The sequence below is a fragment of the Conger conger genome, chromosome 15 (genome assembly GCF_963514075.1).
Source record: "Conger conger chromosome 15, fConCon1.1, whole genome shotgun sequence".
NCBI classification, from domain to species: domain Eukaryota; kingdom Metazoa; phylum Chordata; class Actinopteri; order Anguilliformes; family Congridae; genus Conger; species Conger conger.
In genome coordinates, this window is record NC_083774.1 from 18,934,444 (window position 1) to 18,957,750 (window position 23,307).

Genomic DNA, 23,307 nt, shown 5'->3' on the forward strand with positions numbered 1-23,307 from the left:
TGGGAGCAGCAGTTCCTGTGAATGCATATTCAGTAGCTATTGCTCATAGCAATATTCGTCAATAAGCCTTTGAAATTTGCCCTTGGATGATACACAAGTTAAGATGGCAGCTATCCGTTTGAATGCCTGTATGCCTTATCTTTGGGGGAACTCTTTTACTCAACAGTGAAGAGTGATCTACTTAATTAATATTTAATCTGTTTACTTCTACCTGAGATGATACATGCGTGATAATGAAGTCCTAACATAATTAATATTTCACCAGCTGGACTCGTAATCATCATTTTACAGTTTTGTTGTTTTCTGCACATTTCACGGCATCTGTTGAACACAGAACTAGAAATGTGTTCTGACGGACAGAGAAAAACACTTGCTTGCCGAATATTTGTGATGCAGTTTACCCATCTCTATAGGGTTGATTCACACTCAATCAATTAAGTGAAAAATGAATTATATATCTACCCACTAATGCTTGAATGTGGGCACAATATAACAGTCACTGATGTGAGAGAATTTTCCTAGTTACCTCAAGAGTTTTTCAGAGTGTATTCTGAAAATACTCCTATTTCTTTTATTTTTCTTACATATTGCAGCTTTGTGAAATTGATGAGATGTTTTATAGCTTCCATTTTGAAAATGAATCAATTTAAAAAAGCAAGTGGAAATTCTTGTCTTGAGTGCACCTATCACATGGCTTTTTGAGACAGCAGTATTGTTAATCCATACTGGTCAACATCGGCATACCTACTGTATAGGTGAGAAAAGGTAAGAGAGCTGCATTTCAGACAACAAAACTCCAATTCTTTACAATTTGTCAGCCATTTTCTTACAGAGGAACTCCAGGCAGCCTTTAAGGGTAGCTGCACATGGGAGCTCTGTACCCCCCCTGTTACAATACTAGGTCATTACTGTTTTGATGGAGAGCGCAACCTATCACTTGGTAAGAATGCCACAGGGAATATTAGCAGTCACTTAACAATGTTGTTAGGGATTTCTGCTAGGGGTAAACTTTCTTCTGTGAACCATGTCTACTGTGTATAAGGTACAGGGAAGTAATTTTAACTGTGTGACTGTAGTGTAATGGATAGAGAAGCCTTTTTTAACTACAAGGCCACGGGTTTGATTCCCACATAAAGCACTGCTTGTCTGCCCTTGTGCAAAGCGCTTATCCTGAAGCAGCTTTTTTAGCTCTGTTTTTCTCCTCTCTCTTTGGGGGTCACGGGGACTGTGCAGTGGTGAATGAGATCACACAGGGAACCTGATGGAGTGGGAAAACTGCAGTATTGCTGCCTTTTATTGTTATACTTTTGGGGGAAATAAAAGGAAAAAAGATTATAAAAAAGAAATATGTGCAAGTTGCTAAATATGAGTGTCAAGACTTTCAGAAATGGTATTTAATTTAATTTCCCATGAAACAATTGTGAAGTGCTAAATCTTCCAGTACATAATGAATGATGATAATAAAAAATATTTAATTATTATTATTATTATTATTATTATTATTATTATTATTATTATTATTATTATTAGTATTATTATTTGATTACCATTCCAAGGGGAGACGGAGGCGAAAATGCGTCTGTTAAATTACATTTATTGATATAATATGTGCATAATGGAAAGTAGGAAGTAGGAAGTAGAACCAGTAAGACCAGTTTACTTCATACACGCATGCATCTTCTGCACTACAATTGGTACAATTCCTGTTAATTTCATTCCATTTCAGTTTTCCATTGTGATTAGCCATTTCTGACAACTGAAAGAAACAAGCAACATTTAAATCACTTGTCGGCAGCACATTGTAATTGTGTGGCATTGTATCTGCTGTGTATGATGTTTATAGAGACGCTCCCACTGCATGTATACCTCCTGGGTCTTGCTTATTGTTCCCACATCCAATAAAAGGACAGCAGCACTGGTGCCGTTTCAGAGCCAGCTGCCATTGGTACGCAATTACACACACAGGAAGGTGTAATTGCAGCCTGTTAAGGGAGATTGTTTTGGGCAGAATGCGTATTGGAGACGACACGGAATTAAAATAACATGTTGGCACCATATCTGAGGACTTTCAGCTCCTCATTATATTTTTGGAGAAAAAAAAAAAAACCTTGCTCTCTGTCTTGTCCTGATTAGAATTTGATGGAATAATTACTCTCTTGATAGATGAGTTTGGCTGCGGAATTAGCCTCGTGCATCTTCTGAGGCTGCGTTTTTTTCTCTCTTTCGCCCTCTAACCCCCGAGAGTTTTCCGCGCAAGCGCTTGTTTTTCACCAGTTCTGTGGCAGCTGTCCCCAATTGAAGAACTCGCAGTACTCCTACCGCAGCACCAGTAATTGAAGCTGCTGTCTAGAGATTAGAGAGTAAGCTTTCACGCAAGGGAAAATGGCATTTTCAGAAAGGCCACCCAATCTTTATTATCTCCGTGGAATTCATTTTCCCATTCGCTTTGCCCCATGTAGCTGACTTGTTCTCGCTGGGTGTATACTTGGGATGCGATGTGTTGCTAGTGGTGTAGATTCTCTGATTATATTTAAATGTAAAATATGTGTGTTGGTGAGATTAATGCATGTTTTGCTATTTTTATAAACTTCAGATGCCAGTATTGGTTATAAGAGCACTTTGTAAGACAGTTTTTTGGTGCCAACAGTGTCTGATCAGTGCTTTAATGGGCCATTATAATACATTTCTGGGGGGACAAAATAGTAAATTAAATTCTGAAGAGTTTGAGGGCTTGGAGCATTAACAAATGTTTTTTTGCAGTACACTCAGCACATCATCTAGTAAGCTAAGCATTTCACATAAGGCTGTAAGCCCATGGTAGCAATGTGCAACTTGAGAAGTTACACTATATTTGCCTCAAGCAAGTAGTGTAAGTGTTATCTACAGATATAGTGCTTTAGTAGTAGTACTTAAACCTGATGTCAGAAACCACATGAACCATTATCATTAAATAAAGCACAAAGCTCTCCTTTGCTCTCTGTTTCTCTGTCTCTCACGCTCACTCTAACACACATGCGCTTGCACACATACCTTGTTTGCTCACAAATGTACGCTCACCGAGCACTTTATTAGGAAAAGTTTACTTTATTACACCTACTTATTCATATAATTACCTAATCAGCCAATTGTGTGGCAGCAGTGTAGATGGGGGTCAGGAGCTTCAGTTAATGATCACATCAACCATCAGAATGGGGAAAAAATGTGATCTAAGTGACTGAGTGTGGAATGATTGTTGGTGGCAGACAGGGTGGTTTCAGTATCTCAGAAACTGCTGATCTCCTTGGGGTTTCATGCTCACTAGACTCTAGAGTTTGCAAAGAATGGTGCAAAGAAAAACAAAAAACAAAAAACAGGCAGTTTCTGCAGACAGAAATGCCTTGTTAATGAGAGACGTCAGAGGAGAATGTCCAGACTGGTCAAAGCTGACAGGAAGGTGACAGTAATGCAAATAACCACGTATTACAACATTGGTATGCAGAACAGCATCTCTGAACACACCACGCATCAGAACTCTTGGCTACAGCAGTAGAAGTAAAACAAATTGCCCACAGCAGTAGAAGTAAAAGAAATAAGTCTAATAAATACCTAATAAAGTGATTGGTGAGTACCTTACATTGCTGTACAAAGATCTGAAGTCTGACCATATAGTGCTGGTCATTCATGAAACCCAAAGATCAGGCCCTCCGAAGGAGTCCTATACTTTTCTCCAGTCACTTGGACAGAGGACAGCCCAGGTTAAGGTAAGGGAGAGCCCTAGAGTCAGCCCGGGAACTGGGGCAGAAGAGGTCGGGATCTTTGCTTGGGGACAACAGGGACAGAATGCAATTTAGATTCCTTTAATCCTGACGAAATTTGCTCATTGCCATGGAAACCCTGTGATCCTCATTTAAATAGCCACGCCTCTAGAGAGGATTGGAGCTGGCTCTGCCCCTGGAGTGCCGTACCTCAAAGCAGCTGTGGCACAGCACATCTGTGTGCGGCAGGCCTTCTGCGCAGACCAGACCCAGCTTCACTGCAGACCCAGACAGCCTCCCCCATGACAGAGCCTGCTAGGAGAAGCAGCTTCCACCTGTCAGGTCCCTGCTCAAACCTCACACCCCCCAACGACCAGGTCCCTGCTCAAACCTAACACCCCCCAACCGTCAGGTCCCTGCTCAAACCTAACAGCCCCCAACCGTCAGGTCCCTGCTCAAACCTAACAGCCCCCAACCGTCAGGTCCCTGCTCAAACCTAACACCCCCCAACCGTCAGGTCCCTGCTCAAACCTCACACCCCCCAATCGTCAGGTCCCTGCTCAAACCTAACACCCCCCAACCGTCAGGTCCCTGCTCAAACCTAACAGCCCCCAACCGTCAGGTCCCTGCTCAAACCTAACAGCCCCCAACCGTCAGGTCCCTGCTCAAACCTAACACCCCCCAATCGTCAGGTCCCTGCTCAAACCTCACACCCCCCAATCGTCAGGTCCCTGCTCAAACCTAACACCCCCCAACCGTCAGGTCCCTGCTCAAACCTAACACCCCCCAACCGTCAGGTCCCTGCTCAAACCTAACAGCCCCCAACCGTCAGGTCCCTGCTCAAACCTAACACCCCCCAACCGTCAGGTCCCTGCTCAAACCTCACCCCCCCCCCCCCAAACCGTCAGGTCCCTGCTCAAACCTAACAGCCCCCAATCATCAGGTCCCTGCTCAAACCTCACCCCCCCCCAACCGTCAAGTCCCTGCTCAAGCCTAACACCCCCCAATCATCAGGTCCCTGCTCAAACCTCACACCCCCCAATCGTCAGGTCCCTGCTCAAACCTCACACCCCCCAATCGTCAGGTCCCTGCTCAAACCTAACAGCCCCCAACCGTCAGGTCCCTGCTCAAACCTAACACCCCCCAACCGTCAGGTCCCTGCTCAAACCTAACACCCCCCAACCGTCAGGTCCCTGCTCAAACCTCACCCCCCCCCCCCAAACCGTCAGGTCCCTGCTCAAACCTAACACCCCCCAATCATCAGGTCCCTGCTCAAACCTAACACCCCCCAACCGTCAGGTCCCTGCTCAAACCTAACACCCCCCAACCGTCAGGTCCCTGCTCAAACCTCACCCCCCCCCCCCCAAACCGTCAGGTCCCTGCTCAAACCTAACAGCCCCCAATCATCAGGTCCCTGCTCAAACCTCACCCCCCCCAACCGTCAAGTCCCTGCTCAAGCCTAACACCCCCCAATCATCAGGTCCCTGCTCAAACCTCACACCCCCCAATCGTCAGGTCCCTGCTCAAACCTCACACCCCCCAATCGTCAGGTCCCTGCTCAAACCTAACAGCCCCCAACCGTCAGGTCCCTGCTCAAACCTAACACCCCCCAACCGTCAGGTCCCTGCTCAAACCTAACACCCCCCAACCGTCAGGTCCCTGCTCAAACCTCACCCCCCCCCCCCAAACCGTCAGGTCCCTGCTCAAACCTAACACCCCCCAATCATCAGGTCCCTGCTCAAACCTAACACCCCCCAACTGTCAGGTCCCTGCTCAAACCTAACACCCCCCAACCGTCAGGTCCCTACTCAAACCTCACCCCCCCCCAACCGTCAAGTCCCTGCTCAAACCTAACAGCCCCCAATAGTCAGGTCCCTGCTCAAACCTCACCCCCCCCCCAACTGTCAAGTCCCTGCTCAAACCTAACACCCCCCAATCATCAGGTCCCTGCTCAAACCTCACACCCCCCAATCGTCAGGTCCCTGCTCAAACCTCACACCCCCCAATCGTCAGGTCCCTGCTCAAACCTAACAGCCCCCAACCGTCAGGTCCCTGCTCAAACCTAACACCCCCCAACCATCAGGTCCCTGCTCAAACCTCACAGCCCCCAACCGTCAGGTCCCTGCTCAAACCTAACACCCCCCAACTGTCAGGTCCCTGCTCAAACCTAACACCCCCCAACCGTCATGTCCCTGCTCAAACCTAACACCCCCCAACCGTCAGGTTCCAGCCCGTACCCCCCAACCGTCAGGTTCCTGGCCATACCTCACACCCCCCAACCTCACACCAGGTTCCTTCCCAAAATGTCAGGTTCACCCCCCTACCTCCTTCCACTGTGAACATCCTTTTGCCACATGCACTTCCTTTATGTGCTGTGTTTATAGGTTTAAAACCTGTACTGGGTGTCATTGGCTCAGGATGTAAGAACAGTCTTTTGGCAGTCTGGCAGGTTGCCGGTTCGATCCTCTGGGTATATCGGAGTGTCTCTGACACCGAAGCCCCAATTGCTCTGAATGGGTGAATGAGTTGCGTTACTTGTGAAGTGCTTTGGATAAAAGCGCTACATGCAGTCCATTTACCATTACCACTTAGTAAAAATGTATCTGTCTAGCCAAGCGCTGTAGCACTAGCATGAGGCTAGTTCAATGCCATGCTAATTATAGGCGCTAGCACCGTCCACCCGCCTACACGCCGTGTTTTCCAGCCCGAGCAGTCAGGAGATAATCAGCATGCGTGCGTTCAGCAGCTTGATCGATACAAGGCCAGGCCTCCTGCTCTCCGCTCACCCGCCATTACGCCTATGATCTGTCTGCGCGGAGGCGCTGAAAGGCTGATAAATCAGCCGCTCTGAGCAGATACGCCGCGTTAGCGGGAGCGCATGGAGGGGGACATGCCACAGACTCTGATTAACCCCCTCATCCGCCCCCCCCTGAAAGCCTTTCCGGAAAATATATTACCGTCAAAGACCCGCATCTTTCCGCCCGCTGTCTCGTTCGCCATCCTTTATGGAAACGGCCCTTAAACCAACAGCACATCCCCGTTATTTTATCAACACGATTACTCTCGTGGCCTGCCACCCGCCGAGGCAGGGGCGGATGGTGGGAGGTAGGTATACGGGGCTGGGGTGGTGATCTGCGGGCTTAACTCCGTCTGCTGCACCGTCTGAGAGCTGTGAGGAGAACGCAGACGCCACAACATCACGTAATGCGCCTTCCCCTCGAAGCTAGGGAGCGGTTAAGTACGAACCTGGTGAAAACAGTGACGGAATAAAAAAAGATTTGTGCGCTCCTGTTCTTTCAAAAGCGTTCACCTCTGTCCCCTTGTTATACACTGTCCACGTTGGGAGCACACACACACAGGTTCTTGCATCCTTCATCTGCTTGTTTATTGAATTAGAGCAGGGAAATCCAAACTGCGCTACGAGCAGTGCATATTCCTATAAATCGCATTCAGCTGCCTTTCTTTCAGCTCTTAGCCGGGCCTCCCTGACCCGTTATGAGCGCAGCCTGCTGTTGCAGAAATCGAATGAGCAGAAGAAGAGTCAGGAAGCATCCAGCTTCCACTGTGATGCCATGTGACATCTTCAGAGCCCGAGGACACAGCTGACCATGGAGGTTCCATCACTCGGGTATCTTGGGAAATGGGTTCGATTCCGCCCTGGGTGTGCCGAAGTGTCCCTGAGCAAGACGCCTAACCCCCAAATGCTCCCGACGAGCTGGTTGGTGCCTGTGTGTATTAATGGGGGTATGAGAAGCATCAATTGCACAACGCTTTGGATAAAGGCGCTATATAAATGCCAACCATAACAAATGATTCTGGTCAAATTGACATTTGTCACCGTTGTTTCTGTGTACACTGGCACAATGACCATGCTGTCTGTTACTGTGACGTGTGCTGTAATGTTTGAGTGACTCCAGCATTAGGCTCCTGTCTGTGACCAGCAAAGCCAAACCAGCCATCAGCATTTTTTTCTATCTCCAGTCCCCCCTGGCAGTGTTCACACAGACTCATAGAACTGCTGTCCATCATTGCCTCTCAGTGAGACCCTCATGCTGCTGGGAACTGCACTGAAGAACACCCTGCAAAGCTTTTTGTTGCTGTTGTTTGTTATTGCCAATTATTTCTGACTTTAAACTATTTTCTGGAGTGATCAGGATTCTTTACATTATTTGGACATTAAAAAAGCTTTTTCTGTTCATTTTTAAACTTCAATATGTGGTACTTTGACTGACATTGTTATATTGCTGTTAGTCCCATCTGTGCACAGAGAATATGTTGTTCTCCACAACTTTTGTTATTTGTTTTGTTATTCATTGTACACTTCCAAACATGCTTTGGTCTTAATTTCCAACATTTGTGTGTTCAAGTGAATGCAGGAAATTGTTGCAAAATGTAAACTTGTAAGATGTTACATTTGATCTGATGCTGAAATTGATTGTCTGAAAATAAAGTTTCAAAACTTGTTGGGGTGACCTTGAGTCTGTTGAAAACGTGACACTCTAAACATAGGTAGACTCTATTTTTACTTTACACGACAGTCTTACATTCAAATAATTTTGAATTGACTCCCAACTTTAAATGAGATCAGGATATAAAATAAATGTTCCGCTATCAAGTTGCAACAGTAAAACGCATGATTATTGCGTCTTGTCTCCATTCAAATGGTTATACTCAATTAATATAGCTACACTCATTATTATTATTATTATTATTATTATTATTATTATTATTAAGTTGTTGTTGTAGTAGTGTTGTTGTTGCGTGAACATAATAATAATATTATATCAAAATTATAAAATGTACATTCCGAAGTGTGCTCTGATGTCTGTAGAGCACGTTTTCACTCGGTCTTATTTATGCTCTGAGACCTGAAGCTTTCTTCCGAGTTGATTGTGTAATTATGTTTAGCCTATAAACTAAATGTATAAGCTCAAAAAACTGCATCCATTTTGGTGAGCGTGCTCATTTACACGCTGTATGACAGCACGCATCAGTGCATCAGCAGTGCTGCGATCGGCGATTTACACATTTCGTGTGTGTGTGTGTGTACAAAGGAGAGAATTATTTCTTCTCACGCTTGTGCGGCTCCAGTTCATTACTCCTCGTCTGCGTCTAGTGGTATGCTACAGCGGGTGAACTTGCCATAGGAATTGTTCGCTTGGTGAGGAGGGTGCATGCGTACAAGCTGCTCATTCAAGCAAACAGTGCCCAGAGCTTAAAAGAGCCTCGTTTGGACCCGGCGGTTCAGTTCAGCTTGATAACTCACTGAGCTCACCCAACATATGTCGCTGTCTCATATGTTGTTGGATTACACGAACTGCCATCATGAATGCATACGTTACACTTGGAATTATATTGCATCTTTCTTAATGGGATTAAAAACCGTGGACAATACATTTCCGGAGGGACTGAAGCTCTTGGCTTTCTCCTGGGAATTTCCGAGTGGGTTTTATCCTGCATAAAGGATGGAATTAAAGCGATTGAAGAAAGTTTGCATTTTTTAAGAGCAGCTCTTGGTTTTGGAGTCACAACATGGAAAGATAAAGCAAGTCCAACCGATAAAGAAGGCTAACGTATTCGGAATTATAAAGGGCGAGGAAATGCACGGAGGTGAGTTTGAATCGAAGAGCTGGCTTGGGGTTGTAGTCAGAAGGTATTGGAATGGATGTGGAGATGTCTGTGAATAATTTAAACTCAAGTGTTTTCAAACCGTACGTGACGGTAGCTGTTATTTGTAAGGAGTAATGCGCAATTTAAATACATCGAAATGACATATTTATTTAGCAACATATTTTCCCCTCTCCCTTTCGTGAGTTATTTTACTCACGATTCCGCCTTTTGCACCAAGTTGCTCACACTTTTTTGGCAGAGCAAATCCAGAATAAGATCGCCACCTGCAGGGGATTTTAATTTGGATTGGGAGGGAGAAAATCAACCATTTTAAAGACATAATTTATGAGGCTGAGTGAAGGTGGCGGAATTAATTAAAATATGTTCAGGCACAGATTATCGTCTGTAGTTTCTGGACATTTGAAACCGTATGCAGAGATCTGTTTGGATCTGAAATTGGGGGGGGGGGGAAAGAAAAAAAAAAGACTCGCTACAGCACAAAAAACATTGCTCAAAGGTATGTTTTTGAGAATACACAGGACCCCCGTTGATTTGATCCAATATAGGTCGGCTGTGCATACACAATAATACCAAAGTATGAAGCAACAAATGAACATTCGATGATGTCTGCTAATAGGAAAACTGCGATCAGCAATGCGTTCATTTCGGTTCATCCGTTTTGGGCATATGCGTTGATAACTTTACATTTTGTTGAACAATAATAATAATTTTCTTAAACTGTGAGGTCAACTCACAGATTTTGATGAACATGCCTTTCTTGAACTCATCGAGTCCTCGCTCAAACGTTGCATATGGAATGCAGGCAGAGCAGAGCCAGCGCACGGTGCTGAAGTGACAGCTCCCGCTGATTGTCTGCGGAGAAAGCCACAGTTGGGATTTATGCTTCCAGAAAATCTGGATTCAGAAGTCTTTGAAGTTAAACCTTTCAGAACTGTGACACAAGTTAGGAATACAAGTGTTTCGTGTCTCGGTGAAAGTAAAGACTGCATATAAATGTCTGAATAGTCTATTTTCTTTCATTTTGTTCAAATATTATTCCGATTTCTTGCACACATAGCCAATCGTTATGTACAGGCTGTTCAAAATTAACTACTCGAGGTACTTAAAAAAATAAAAATAATAATAATAATAATAAAATCAACTGCTAGAGAAAGAAGAGGCCTGAAGAATATTGTCGAAGAAATGTCTCAACGGAGACAAGTTAAATACACACACATTGTATCCGTGTCTACATTTAAAGCTGTTGATATCAATAGCCCTGCAACTGAACGTGTTCATCCTTACAAGATATAGGCTACGTCATGTAGCATAGTACTGAAATTTTACATCGGCTTCTTGACATGAACAGTTTGGCGGAAAAAACCTGTAACCTTCCTCTTACAAGTCCAGTTTGGTGCAACTGCAAGACCCTAAGTGACGCATTAATGTAAAACTGAATATATAAAATTTGGATGGACCACCTGCTTATTGTCATGTGTTTAAATAGGGTTAATATATCCTGACTGATTTACAACACAGTTTATTTGTTTTGTGTGGTTATTTAAATAGCTGGGAATCATATGATGAATTAAATATTAACCATATTAACCATTAACCAATGTCAGTAAATACTTGTGTGCACTCATATGAAGGAATATTTTATTCCTGCTTTTGTGTTTGGTATTTTATTGTATTTTCCACCCTGTTATTTCCACGTAAACACAGATCTAAATCAACCTTCCTTTCTCCCGGAAAGGGTAATGGATTTGTCACAAAATGTCCAGTGATATACATCACCGTATTGCTATCCATCAATTGGATCAATCGTGTTCTGGGTTTACCGGTAGTTGTTGTTTGCCAATGCCAATTTTCTCCGAGTTACTCAAGGAATTCATCAATCAGGTTTGAGTTTGCCCCATCCATCTCCCTGTCCAAGACCAGGTGCTCAGGGGGAGAAGCGACCCCTTGAACATTTCCCGATACGGAGTGATTTTATGCAGAGAGAACGAGACCTCAAATGGCCTTTAATCGTGCTTATTTAATTCCCCCTGACCTCATCAAGCTCTTACTTAGCCGCGGTCGCCGGAGGCTTCGTTCGGTTGGTCTTCCGTTAAACCCCGATTGAGACCGGGCCATTTGATTTCATGTTCGCAACACATGGCGTTCCTGCTCGTTCTGTGTAATGCTGTTTCATAATGCAATCTGTCAGACTCGTCCTCGCTGTTGGGCTTGATATAAAAGATACAGCCTGTTTAATTCCGGTTGGGGTACACTAAACATTGACTTCTATGATGAATGCAGTGTCTCAACTAGGAATGCACACACAGGTGGCATGGACTGGGGCTGTCTGTGCGTTTATAATAGTCTGCTGCAGTGCTCTCTGTCTTTCTCAGGTATCTCTGTCCTGCATGCCTTATCCAATGCGTTACAGTGTTATTATCACAGAGTGATCCGTTTGAGTGCTGACAAGCAACAGTCAACCCTTCCACATCATAACATAACATAACATTCCATAACATAATCAGTTTGGCCAAATATTCTGCATAAACACTGGAAATGCAATACCATCTGCCACAATATGCCAGGCAAAATGGGATATTTTATCTTTTATGGTTGATAGTCATTCTGAATCAATTCTGTCTCCAGCTCAATTAACAATTGGATTATTGCTGAAGGCATAAATATAGCACAGAGCACAGAGAAAGTTTTGCCTGTGTTCCCCTGACATGTATGTCTTTTTTGATCAGTCTCTCTGGGAGCACTCTTCATGGATGCATGCAGTGTTCTCTGTTCTTCCCTTAAACATTGACTGGGGTCATTTGCTTATTGATCCGTGCTGTTTAAGTTAAGCACATTGATGTGGAGAAAGCCAGGTGCCTCTCCCCCCTTTGAGCTGCCAATGGCATGCCATGAATTACTGCGGATTAGAGGGATTTCCACAGATTCCCATCGATCTGTTTGGAGTGGGAATAGCACACAGAGATGGGAATCCCCACCTCAGACTGAGTATACCCAGACCAGAGAGCTGCCTGGCCAATGGTGGAACAACAAATGATGGATCCACCAATGGAGGATTCAGATAGAGCTTCTGGCCACTCTCCTGTCACAGCGACATGTCTGGAAATGTCAAAATGTATGATTTATAGTTTGCACTATGCTTGTTTAGATGAAGGTTCCTTGCCATTTATTTTCCATTAACATTATAATCATGACATTTCCTTAATTAGACTTCAGAACTGAAAGCATATAATAATTTGTTTTCATACATTCATACATTTTGTGCTTGTTCTTCAGTGGAAAAGTTGCATGAAAACATGAACTTTCATGAGGTTTGTCTTAAACGAACATAATTAAAATGAACACAGTTATAAAAAGATGTATTTTACAGGTGCTGGTAGCTAATGTTTTTTCATGGTAGTGGGAGTTGAGGAGCAGTGCTGTCAAATAGTTTACTGTTTTATTCAAATAGTTTATTGTTTTGAGGTCACTATAAAATAACTACACGTATGTGTAGGAGATTGTCTATATGAAACATTTTTGTTTTTCATATTGATGCATATTCTATTGTGTTTAATATTCAGCTGACAGCTTTTTGACACATTTTTCACATAGTTTATATAGCCCAATTATATTCCGTGATTAATCTCGTCACTGTAGATAGATAGATAGATAGATAGATAGATAGATAGATAGATAGAAACCTTTATTTCGACAGGGAAGAACATACTGAGACCAGGTCTCTTTCACAGATGTGCCCTGCTTACAAACAACATATACAGAGAATACAGTAGTAAAAACATACAAAAGTGCAAAATACAGTGATAAAGTACACTCATTGTCAAAATACAGTAAGCAAATGAAACACATGTAAAGCGATTAGATAATCACTAACAATTACAAACTACAGTCCCATAGGTGTCAGCGAATAATTCTTTAAGTGTTCACAGGGGAATAAGGGAGTATTGAGCGATGCGATGATCTCACTTCATCTCAGTACATTTCAGCATTTAGCCTACATGCCTGACCAGAATGATTTATACAGATTACACTTTTACATACAGTCCATGTATACAGCTGGATATTTCTTTACTGAAGCTTTCTTTACCGAAGCTATATTTATAAGTATATATATATATATGTTACCTTGCTCAAAGATATTGGGCAGGGCTACCCAATCCTATTCCTGGAGATCTACTGTCCTGTGCATTTTCCTTTCAACCCTAATTCAGCACATCTAATTTTACTAATAAGCAGCTCAGCTTTGTTAGAGTAAGACTGAAAGAGTAAAAACCTACAAGGCAATAGATCTCCAGGAACAGGGTTGGGCAGTCCTGGTATAAGCCCTGGTATACCAGCTGTGAATAAACTCCACAATGTTTGACTTAAAAGCCCAGTTCCCAAACCAGGATGAGCCCTCTTGTGCACTGAGACAGAGTGCAAGGTGCCAAGTGAGACCCTCCCACCGTCCCTGGGAAATACTCTAGCCCAACGCTACTCAACTCCACGTCTTGCAGGCCGCAGTGTCTGCAGGTATTTGCTCCTACCATGCACTACACCACCTGATTTCACTCATTATTTTACCTGCTTGGTTCAGATAATAAGCTAATTGGTGAAATCAGGTGACGTAGCACATGATAGGAGCAAATACCTGCATACACTGTGGCCCGCAGGACATGGAGTTGAGAAGCGCTGCTCTAGCCAGTTTTGTGTCATCCTGTGGGAGTGAGGCTTTAGCTGTATATCCATGGAACATTTAGCAGACACTATTTACTGCAACTTACAGATTTGCCCCAAAAATATATATGATGTGAACAGCAGTATAGAAACAGAAATAGTTTGCAATCCAAACAAAAGTGTGAATTTATGAACCCGTGCCACAGTGAATGTGAGACGAACGACAGGATGAAAGGGAATGCGTTTTATCATGCTCTGAAAATGCCCTGGATATGAAGCCGTTTCATCATTTGTGTTGCAGCCTGGGTTCTCCTGATCCTGATAGAAGAAGGCTTTGCACTGGCACAGAAAACTAAAGGTTTGCTTCTTCTATCGTCATATCAAACAGTTATATTGTCCTATAATGTGATTTGTGGTTATACTGTAAGTTCTGAAATTATGTTTTCCTACATAAAACTGCATATAACTTTTGATTTGTATATCGAAATATTATGTCATTTAAATTATAACATTTACTTTACAAGAGGAAGATATGGTAATTCGTAAGTACAAGGCCCTGTGTTCTCTTTCGACATTGAATTTAGAAAGGGAAAGAAATGCGCTGCATTGTATTAAATCCGCACGTCTTTAGCTAATCTCTTCATCTCCATGAACTGATGTTTGTGCCTGTCCCTCAGATGTAGCATTCACCAGAGTCTCTGTCCCCAGGGTCTCAGAATGCAGGTCAGACGACGAAGACCTCGGCTCAATGCGGCACCTGGATCCGAGAAACCAACGGAGGCATGTTCACCTCCCCCAACTACCCCAACACCTACCCGCCCAACAAGGAGTGCGTTTACATCCTGGAGGGTAGGAGCTTCTGGAGGCTGCTGGCGCCTCTGCTTCTGTCCGTCATAACCGCTGTGTGCCAATTCCCCGCAGCGACGGCGCTTTTGAAGTCCCCGCTCAACATTTTCAACAGTTTTCTTTGTGCTCTGCTTCTGTCTGGCCCTGCAGAACTCGCCATGTAGAACTGAAATCAATGTTAACACTCCTTTTCGAGTCGTGTAATTCAGAAAACAAGCGCTGTAAGCGCTGGGGAAGTTACATGTGCTGAGAGAGGAGTCTCTTTGGGTGGGAATAATGAATTGTATACAGCGCAAGGGCCCGACAAGGCAAATAAGTGTGTCTGAGAATGTTGGATGCCCTTGTGCTTAAGTCAGCCAGCACAGACTAAATTGACATGACAATAGAAGGGAGGATCAGGAACAAGTTTTTATGAAAACAAGCCTAAGAGGAAAAAAACAAAACATGGAGTCAGTATTGATTTTACTGTGATCATTTTATTATGACTTGAAAATGATTCATCCGGTTATTATGTACAGTACTAGTCCTGATGTCCTCCTGTGAATTAATTGGAATTGCTATCTTTCTGGGCTTCAGTAAATTGGCTCTGTAGTTGTGAGTAATTGTGTTAAACCTTGTGATGTGCATTCCGAGGGATTAGAATGTTTCTTTACAGTGTACATATTTATTCCTTAGTGTTGTTTCTCTTGCACTTCTTCCATGGCCTCCATCTTGTTGTTTGCAACACCTGCAGCTAATCTGTCATAGCAGTCATTTCCTGGCTCCCACTGTTTGACCTGCATTTAGAGACCTGAGGTTTTTCTTAAGGGCCATATTTATTTATATGACAGTGATCTAGGTTTTTTTTTGTAATCATATTCAGGTGTTGACTGCTCTTTTTAGCTGATAAACACACTTAGTGCTTCATTTATATATCATTAAGGTGTCACTTATTCTGTGTTCTGAAGTCCTAGTGACAGGCAGAGAAAAGAGACTGTGTCTATGTATGTATGTGTGTGTGTGTGTGTGTGTTTGTGTGTGTGTGTGTGTGACAGGTCCCCCTTTCTGTACAGAGCAGGCATAGTACTCATAGTACTCATAGCAGGCAAATCAGTGCTTTTATCTGAAAATAAATACCTCCCTTCACTTTGTTATTCGCCCACCTTGCCCTGCCCTGCACTGCAGCACGCCCCCGTCAGAGAATCCAGCTGGCCTTTGACAACACCTACTACATCGAGCCGTCCTTCGAGTGCCGCTTCGACCACATCGAGGTGCGCGACGGCCCGTTCGGCTTCTCGCCCCTCATCGACCGCTTCTGCGGCCCCAAGAGCCCGGGCGTGGTCACCTCCACCGGACGCTTCATGTGGATCAAGTTCACCACCGACGAGGAGCTGGAGGGCCTGGGCTTCCGTGTCAAATACGCCTTCATCGCAGGTTCGGCGCCCCCTGGGGACTGCCTTTGTCCCTTCAGCTCTGACCCTGGAGAATTCCAGCTCAGGAAACCTCAAACGTTACCACAGATAGGGATGCAATCGTATGCTGGAACGCTTGGCGTCTGTTCGGTGGCTAATGGGTTCATTTCAATACCCAAGAGCTTCACGTAGCTCCCGTAGCACTTAATTAAACCATTATATGATTAGCATGTCCTCGTCCTTTTAAATGTATTGCTGATGGTGACCAACGGGACTTTTAATCAGTTCTCCTGGGCCTAAGCTGGGGATCAGTTGTCTATACCTGCATATTTTATTGGTATATTGCTGCTCTGAGGGCTTTGTCTTTTCTCATATGTTCAGACCCAGATTTTCGTCTCCACATGGGAGGAATATTAAATCCAATTCCAGGTGAGCAAGCGACTCAATATTTCAGCGGCTGGGTTGATTGGATTTGAAGTCTTCTTTAGCTGACTGGAGGCGATTTTCTCTTTCTCTCTCCCTCTCGTCTCTCTTTGTATCTCGCCACCCTCTCTTCAGACTGTCAGTTTGAGCTCGGAGGAGCGGATGGCATTATCCAATCCAGTCAGGTAGAGGAGGAAGAGAAGATCGGCACCACTGATGCAGTGGACTGCATCTGGACGATACGTGCTCCACCTCAATCCAAGGTCTGCATCAATTCCTGCCGTCGTCTTTCTGGCTGTGGGCTATGTGAACAGCCAGCTTCTAATCCTTTTCCAGTGCAATGCACAGTGATTCAAATCGATCCTTCTGGCAGTTTCTACTGGGAAGAATAACAAAAGCTGGAAAATTATACAAATGGTTGATAATAATATTAAAAATGGGTCGTATACATTTTTTTACGTTATTCACATCACTCTCAGAATTTTATAACACATCTGAATCTCAAAATATATCCGGCCCACATGTCTGCATCAACAGAAAATGCACATTTTGATTGACAGGTTTTCAAAATTTCCCCAATTTGGAGCCGGGAATTCTGCTCCTGAAATGACCACTATGCCAGCCACTGCCACACGAGAAGCCCCTGCTATATTCACTAATGAGACCATGACTGTGTAGCGTCCTGCCTGCTCCTCAGTGCTACAGAAATGATTGCACCAATTGGGTGCGAGAACTGAGTCCCTCATGGGTTCCCAGACTGTTACATGGGAGAGTTGATAATTAGCCAATGACACACAGTCCAGGTTTAAAACAGCCATAGGCTGCAGCCTGCTGTAGTGACATCTACAGTAGTAGTAGTAGTAGTAGTCATAGTGTAGTACCAACTTAGCCAGTACTTCCACCAGGTGAGAAACCACTGATGGAGTCTGATTCTGCAACTGTCTGATTCAGCACCACTGGGTACAAATCCCAGAGCAGTATTCCAGCCATTGGATTTCAATAATAAATCCAGCAATTCAATGTATCCCATGTCATACAAAACTACACAGGCTTACAGACTATAGAATGAGGGCTTTAGTTATTTAGTGAGGTCGTATAAATGAATGTAGATGTTTAAACTGCAGCCAGAAAGGCAGATGCAGTTAAGGAAGAAGCAGTGTAAACACTATACTGATTTGTACTGTTTGCTCTCTGCTAAGCAATTTGCAGAGCTTATATTAGAGCCATTCCACGGTGATATCCTCCTCTGGTCTGTTAGGCTGTAAAAATAACACTTCTGTTCTGTTTGAGCGTACAAAATCAATAGATTTGAAGTGAACTGTAAGCAGACAAATTAAACTGCAGCCTGAATGAAAAAAACATGTTAATGGAGCTTCCGCTTCTGTGTAGTATACATGATTGCTTGACTGCTCAGGGAGTAGTGTGTTATCTGAGACATTGCATTCCTGCTGGAGAGAAGTGGGCCACTAACATGCTGCTACACATAGGCCCATGTAGCCCTGGGGGTCACGGTTGAGGCCTGAATCTGACTCAGGTTTCTTTAGAGAAGAGATGGTAGGTGAACAGGATAAGCCAAGTGACAGGCGATAGGGTGAGGTAGGAGCAGGTGGAGGAGATACTTCCTGTACTGATGCGTGGTGCAGCCCTGCTGTACAGGGTTCCATCCACAAGACCGACTCAGGTCACAGCTCGGTCTGAATTCGTTTTGGTTTATATTACTTGAGATTCCATTACGATAACTTTTCAGAATTAACTTAGTGTGACATTGGACACAAGACACAGTGCAAGGACACAGCACACAACCCAAAACAGGCTATGAAGAAAGTTGATGAAAACATGGACATGATAGTACAAAGGGTTATAAAACATATGCAAGTCCTCACTGTGCTTGTCTGCTTAACAAGATAGGCCTGAATCTAGCATTCACCATGAAAGTGTGACGTGTATCTCCGAGAAGGCTTCTGCTGTGCTCTGACGTGGCCTGTCTCCCCCCTGCAGATCTATCTGCGCTTCCTGGAGTACCAGATGGAGAACTCCAACGAGTGCAAGAAGAACTTTGTGGCGGTCTATGACGGGAGCAGTGCCATAGAGAACCTGAAGGCCAAGTTCTGCAGCACCGTGGCCAATGACATCATGCTGGAGAGCGAGGTGGGCGTGGTCCGGATGTGGGCGGACGAGAGCAGTCGACTGAGCCGCTTCCGCATGCTCTTCACCTCCTTTGTTGACCGTAAGTCGACCACAACGACCTCAACGCTCGGTGGTCCTTATCTCTTCTGACCAGGCAAAATAGACATGTTCAGCTGCGCCTTGGCATTGCATAGATTTTGCTGATTGTCTCATTGGGAGCAACTTACATAACAGTGAATATAATAAAGTATGGTGTACATATAAACTCATTTATACTTCCCACCTTAAAAATATTCAAGTGTGCTTTTAAAGGGGCAAATGAATACAGGTATTAATCACATTGCACATTCACCACAATGCTTACAAAAAGTGGTACATTTATGCAACCCCTTGAAAATGGAGGAAAGGTGGGATAAAAAGTTATGCGAAATCAATCAAGTTATTAACATTTCAGAAGTTTAACATTTATGTTATAAATATAGAAATTATATTTATCATGCGGGAAACAAAGGTATCCCATGTGGCTGGGTCAGTCAGAACTTAATTGATTTCCTTAATACATATATAATATATTCAGGAAAACTAGGGCACATTGGCTTAAAGCTTAACTTCTTCCCTCTCGTTGGGCTGTATATCTTTAGGAACTGGGTTAGTTACACTGGGGGCAGTTAAACTCAATAAATCAAAGAATATACGTTTATATTTTTTAGTTTTTTTATCTGATTTTAATATGCGTTCTTAATAACATTTGTTGATGTATGTCTTCCAAAACATTTTCTTAAAACTGATGCCTGGCCAAGGTCAAGGGAGATCAGGGATATTGGAATTTTATTGATGAAAACTAATTTATCAAGACATAGAGTACAAGTATTTAATCATTTAACGGGTGTCGAGGTATGAAGCTGTTGAAATGAAAAACTGTGAAGAACTTTGCCACAGAGGAAGAAGCTCTTATGTCTGTCCAGTAAAATTTTTAATGAAAAGCCTAAATACATATCCAAATTAACAGCTCTATTTATAACAGACTGAAAATATTACATCTTGGAAGTGGAAAAACCCTGATCGCATTAGTCATGTTACAGTTTTTCAAGATGCCGGTCTCCCCCTAATGGCTGAGGCTTGAAACTGCAGTTGTTAAAGTGGTGTATTGACTTTGTCTTCTTCAGAATATAGATTTTCTTATTTCAAGTCTGTGTGGTGAAGCCTTTCAATCCAATTTGAAGCCTAATTTGCTTGTGCCAATTGATTTGATTCAGTCTCAACAGGCTTCACACAGAGCACAGTAGTGGTGTTGGTTATTAAATATTTCTTCTCCCATTTGAGCTGTCTTCCAGTAACAGCACCATCTATTGCTATCACAGAACCACCAACACCTTTAATTTTGGTATGTTTCATCAGTTGAGCCAAGTTATTAGAATCAACAGATAAAATAATTTATATCTCACACTCCCCTCAAAATGACTCCCGATACCTACAGTCTACCCACACCTAAGTCTGCAAAGAACCAGACAGCAGGGATAACAGGAATCATGCTCCACGCCGAAGTAAGCAGTTCCTTATGCCTCCCTAACACACAGATGGACAGCAGGCATTGTGCTCTCCATCCTCTTCACCTGGGAGCCCCATGAGGGGCAGAGGACCAGGCTGAAGAGGAGATCTCTAATCCGTTTGGAGAGATCCAGGAGGAGCGTGAGCCCTGCTCACTTAGCGGGAGACGGGCAGGGGGCTCCGGCCTTTCATTCAGCTGTCAGGGCCGCTTAGCGGACAGCGGGCAGGGCCGCACCGGGCCTGCTCTTAGTGCCATCTCCGCGAGGCGGCAGCGTGGGATTGATGGGGCAGGCAGGCAGCTCCAGGCAGGCAGGCTGCTCCAGGAGAGCCCAGGCCGGGGGCCAGAGGGGAGAGGAGGGAGGTGTCTCTCAGGGCCCGTGAAGACCAGCTGCTGGAGTTCATCTCCTGACCAGAGCAGTCAGGTTTAATTACCGATCGAACGGTCCGCTCTCCCTGAGCCAGTTTAGTCATGATTCACCTCCTATACGTGATGGGCATCCCAACCGAAATACCGCACTGGCTAACGTTCAGCATCCTACTGCAGCATGTTACAGGCTGAAGGATGTATATAGATATACAGATAATGACATGTTTTATTGCTTTGGAGAGTGTTGTTTCTGATATCTCTGTTGTCTCCCGTAGCTCCTTGTTCCAGCCACACCTTCTTCTGCCATAGCAACATGTGCATCAACGACACTCTGGTGTGCAATGGGGTTCAGAACTGCGTTTACCCCTGGGATGAGAATAACTGCAAGGGTGAGTGACCGCTGACCCTCCGGCTTTCACTGGAGCTGCAGGAGTGTTTGGGCTGGGTAGCTTAGTCCATTTTATGCTTTATTTCTTTAGAATTTACCTTTTTTTTTTTCTCCTTTTCATTGACTCATTTAATTGAGTTTTGGTATTTCTTAATGTGCCTCTTCAATCACCACTCCTGCGCATGGATGACTGCAGACAGTGCATAGTGTTCTATTTCAATAGACATTTCAATACACATTGTATTACTGTACTGTAATTTAGTCAAATATCTTGTTTTAATATTGCCTCCTTTGATTTCTTTGCTAAAAAGCTGGTTTTCTATTAACTGGTGATAAGAAAAACCCTCAGAAATATTATCTCTCCCTTGCCATGCATGGGTTGCTGGTTTTTGTACTTTGCACTTGTCTGAGCGTAATGTTCTTCTCCCACAGAGAGGAAGTCCAACGGGCTTTTCCACCAAATCACCAAGACGCACGGCACGGTCATCGGCGTGTCCGCCGGCGTGGTCCTGGTCCTGCTGATCATCTCCATCCTGGTCCAGATGAAGCAGCCGCGCAAGAAGGTGGTGGCCCGCAAGCCCGTCTTCAACAAGTCGGGCTTCCAGGAGGTCTTCGACCCTCCGCACTACGAGCTCTTCTCCTTGCGCGACAAGGAGGTCTCCTCCGACATGGCCGAGCTCTCCGAGGAGCTGGAGAGCTACCACAAGCTCCGCCGCTCCTCCACCGCCTCCCGCTGCGTCCACGAGCACCACTGCGGCTCCCTGAGCTCCGCGGGCAAGCAGAGCCGCACCACGCTGGGCTCCATGGAGCTGCCCTACCGCAACGACTTCTCCCAGCCACCGCCCATGAAGACCTTCAACAGCACCTACAAGAAGAGCTGCTACGGCTACAAGCAGGGGCGCGACTGCGCGGAGCAGGTGATCGAGGACCGCGTGATGGAGGAGGCGCCCTGCGAGATCTACGCCCGCGGCAGCGCCCGGAGCAACGGCAGCGACGGAGTCCAGCAGCGATCCATGTCCATGGACTTTTGAGCGGGAGGAGGAGGAGGACTGGAAGGAGGAGGAGGTGGCAGAGCGAGAGGGGATGGCTCCACGTCCTCCTTTCCCCCTCGTGACTCCCACCTGTTCCTGTACAGGACGCGTGGCGGGGAGGCCTGTCCACCGAAGGCCTCCGACGCGTAAACCTTCCGGAAAAAACCGAGACGATGGTGTTGCAAACCCACGCGCCTTCTCCGTTCATTTCAATCACATGGTGCTTGCGTGCGACGCAGTTAGGCTCGTCATGATTCATTTCTGTCAATTCGGTTTTAATCCTGCAAAAATAAAAGTCGCATTGCTTCTTGGCTTTCACTTCAGGACTTGTAAATTGGGTAATTTGATGAACTGAATACGCTTCTGCGGTAATGGTTTTATTAAGGATTCTGATACTGTTTTCAGGAGTTTCTGCACTGGGGCTCTTACATTGGAAGAAAGGGTGTGCACAGCCTGCTATATACACTCAGTGAGCACTTTATTAGGTATTTATTCAACTTATTTTTTAGACTTATTAAGTCTACTGCTGCTGTAGCCTATCCACTTTGAGGTTTGATGTGTTGTATGTTCAGAGATGCTGTTCTGCATACCACTGTTGTAATGCATACTTTTTTGGGTAACTGTCACCTTCCTGGCAGATTTGACAGATCTGGCCATTCTCTCATTAACAATGCATGTTTTTGGATGTTTTTGGTTTTTCACACCATTCTCTGCAAACTCTATAAACTGCTGTGTGTGAAAACTCCAGGCGATCAGCAATTTCTGAGATTCTCAAACCTCCTGGCACCAACAATCATTCCATGGTCAAAGTCACTTAGATCACATTTCTTCTTTATTTTGACATTTGGTCTGGAAAACAGTGGAACATCTTCATCATGTCTGCAAGCTGTTCTGCATTTAGTTGCTGCCACATGATTGGCTAAATTTTTTTTTTTTAACAAGCTGGTGTACAGGTCTACTTAATAAATGCTCACTGAGTGTATATCCTGGACAGACATCCTCCTTGTTCCTGACTGACACGGATGGATATGCTCTCTCTGCTCTTGTTTTCATTTTGATTAAAAAATATGTGCTCACTTACCTGTCTGTGCTCATTAGTCCATTATTACCATAGTATTACCATAGTTACTATGCCCCACCTTCCTGTCTACATAAGTGACTTTCCCCA

The 23,307-nt window shown here is 44.4% G+C and overlaps 1 protein-coding gene across 1 annotated transcript; it reads left to right on the forward strand.

Annotated features, from left to right (window-relative positions):
• Positions 1-8,848: 8,848 nt before the first annotated feature.
• Positions 8,849-23,219, forward strand: LOC133111611 (neuropilin and tolloid-like protein 2). The gene is made up of 9 exons (XM_061222088.1): positions 8,849-9,344; positions 14,320-14,376; positions 14,727-14,867; positions 16,029-16,277; positions 16,637-16,684; positions 16,814-16,941; positions 18,677-18,905; positions 20,996-21,109; positions 21,541-23,219. Exons 1-9 carry the CDS (start codon positions 9,335-9,337, stop codon positions 22,137-22,139), a joined length of 1,575 nt encoding a protein of 524 aa, XP_061078072.1. The 5' UTR covers positions 8,849-9,334; the 3' UTR covers positions 22,140-23,219.
• Positions 23,220-23,307: the final 88 nt, after the last annotated feature.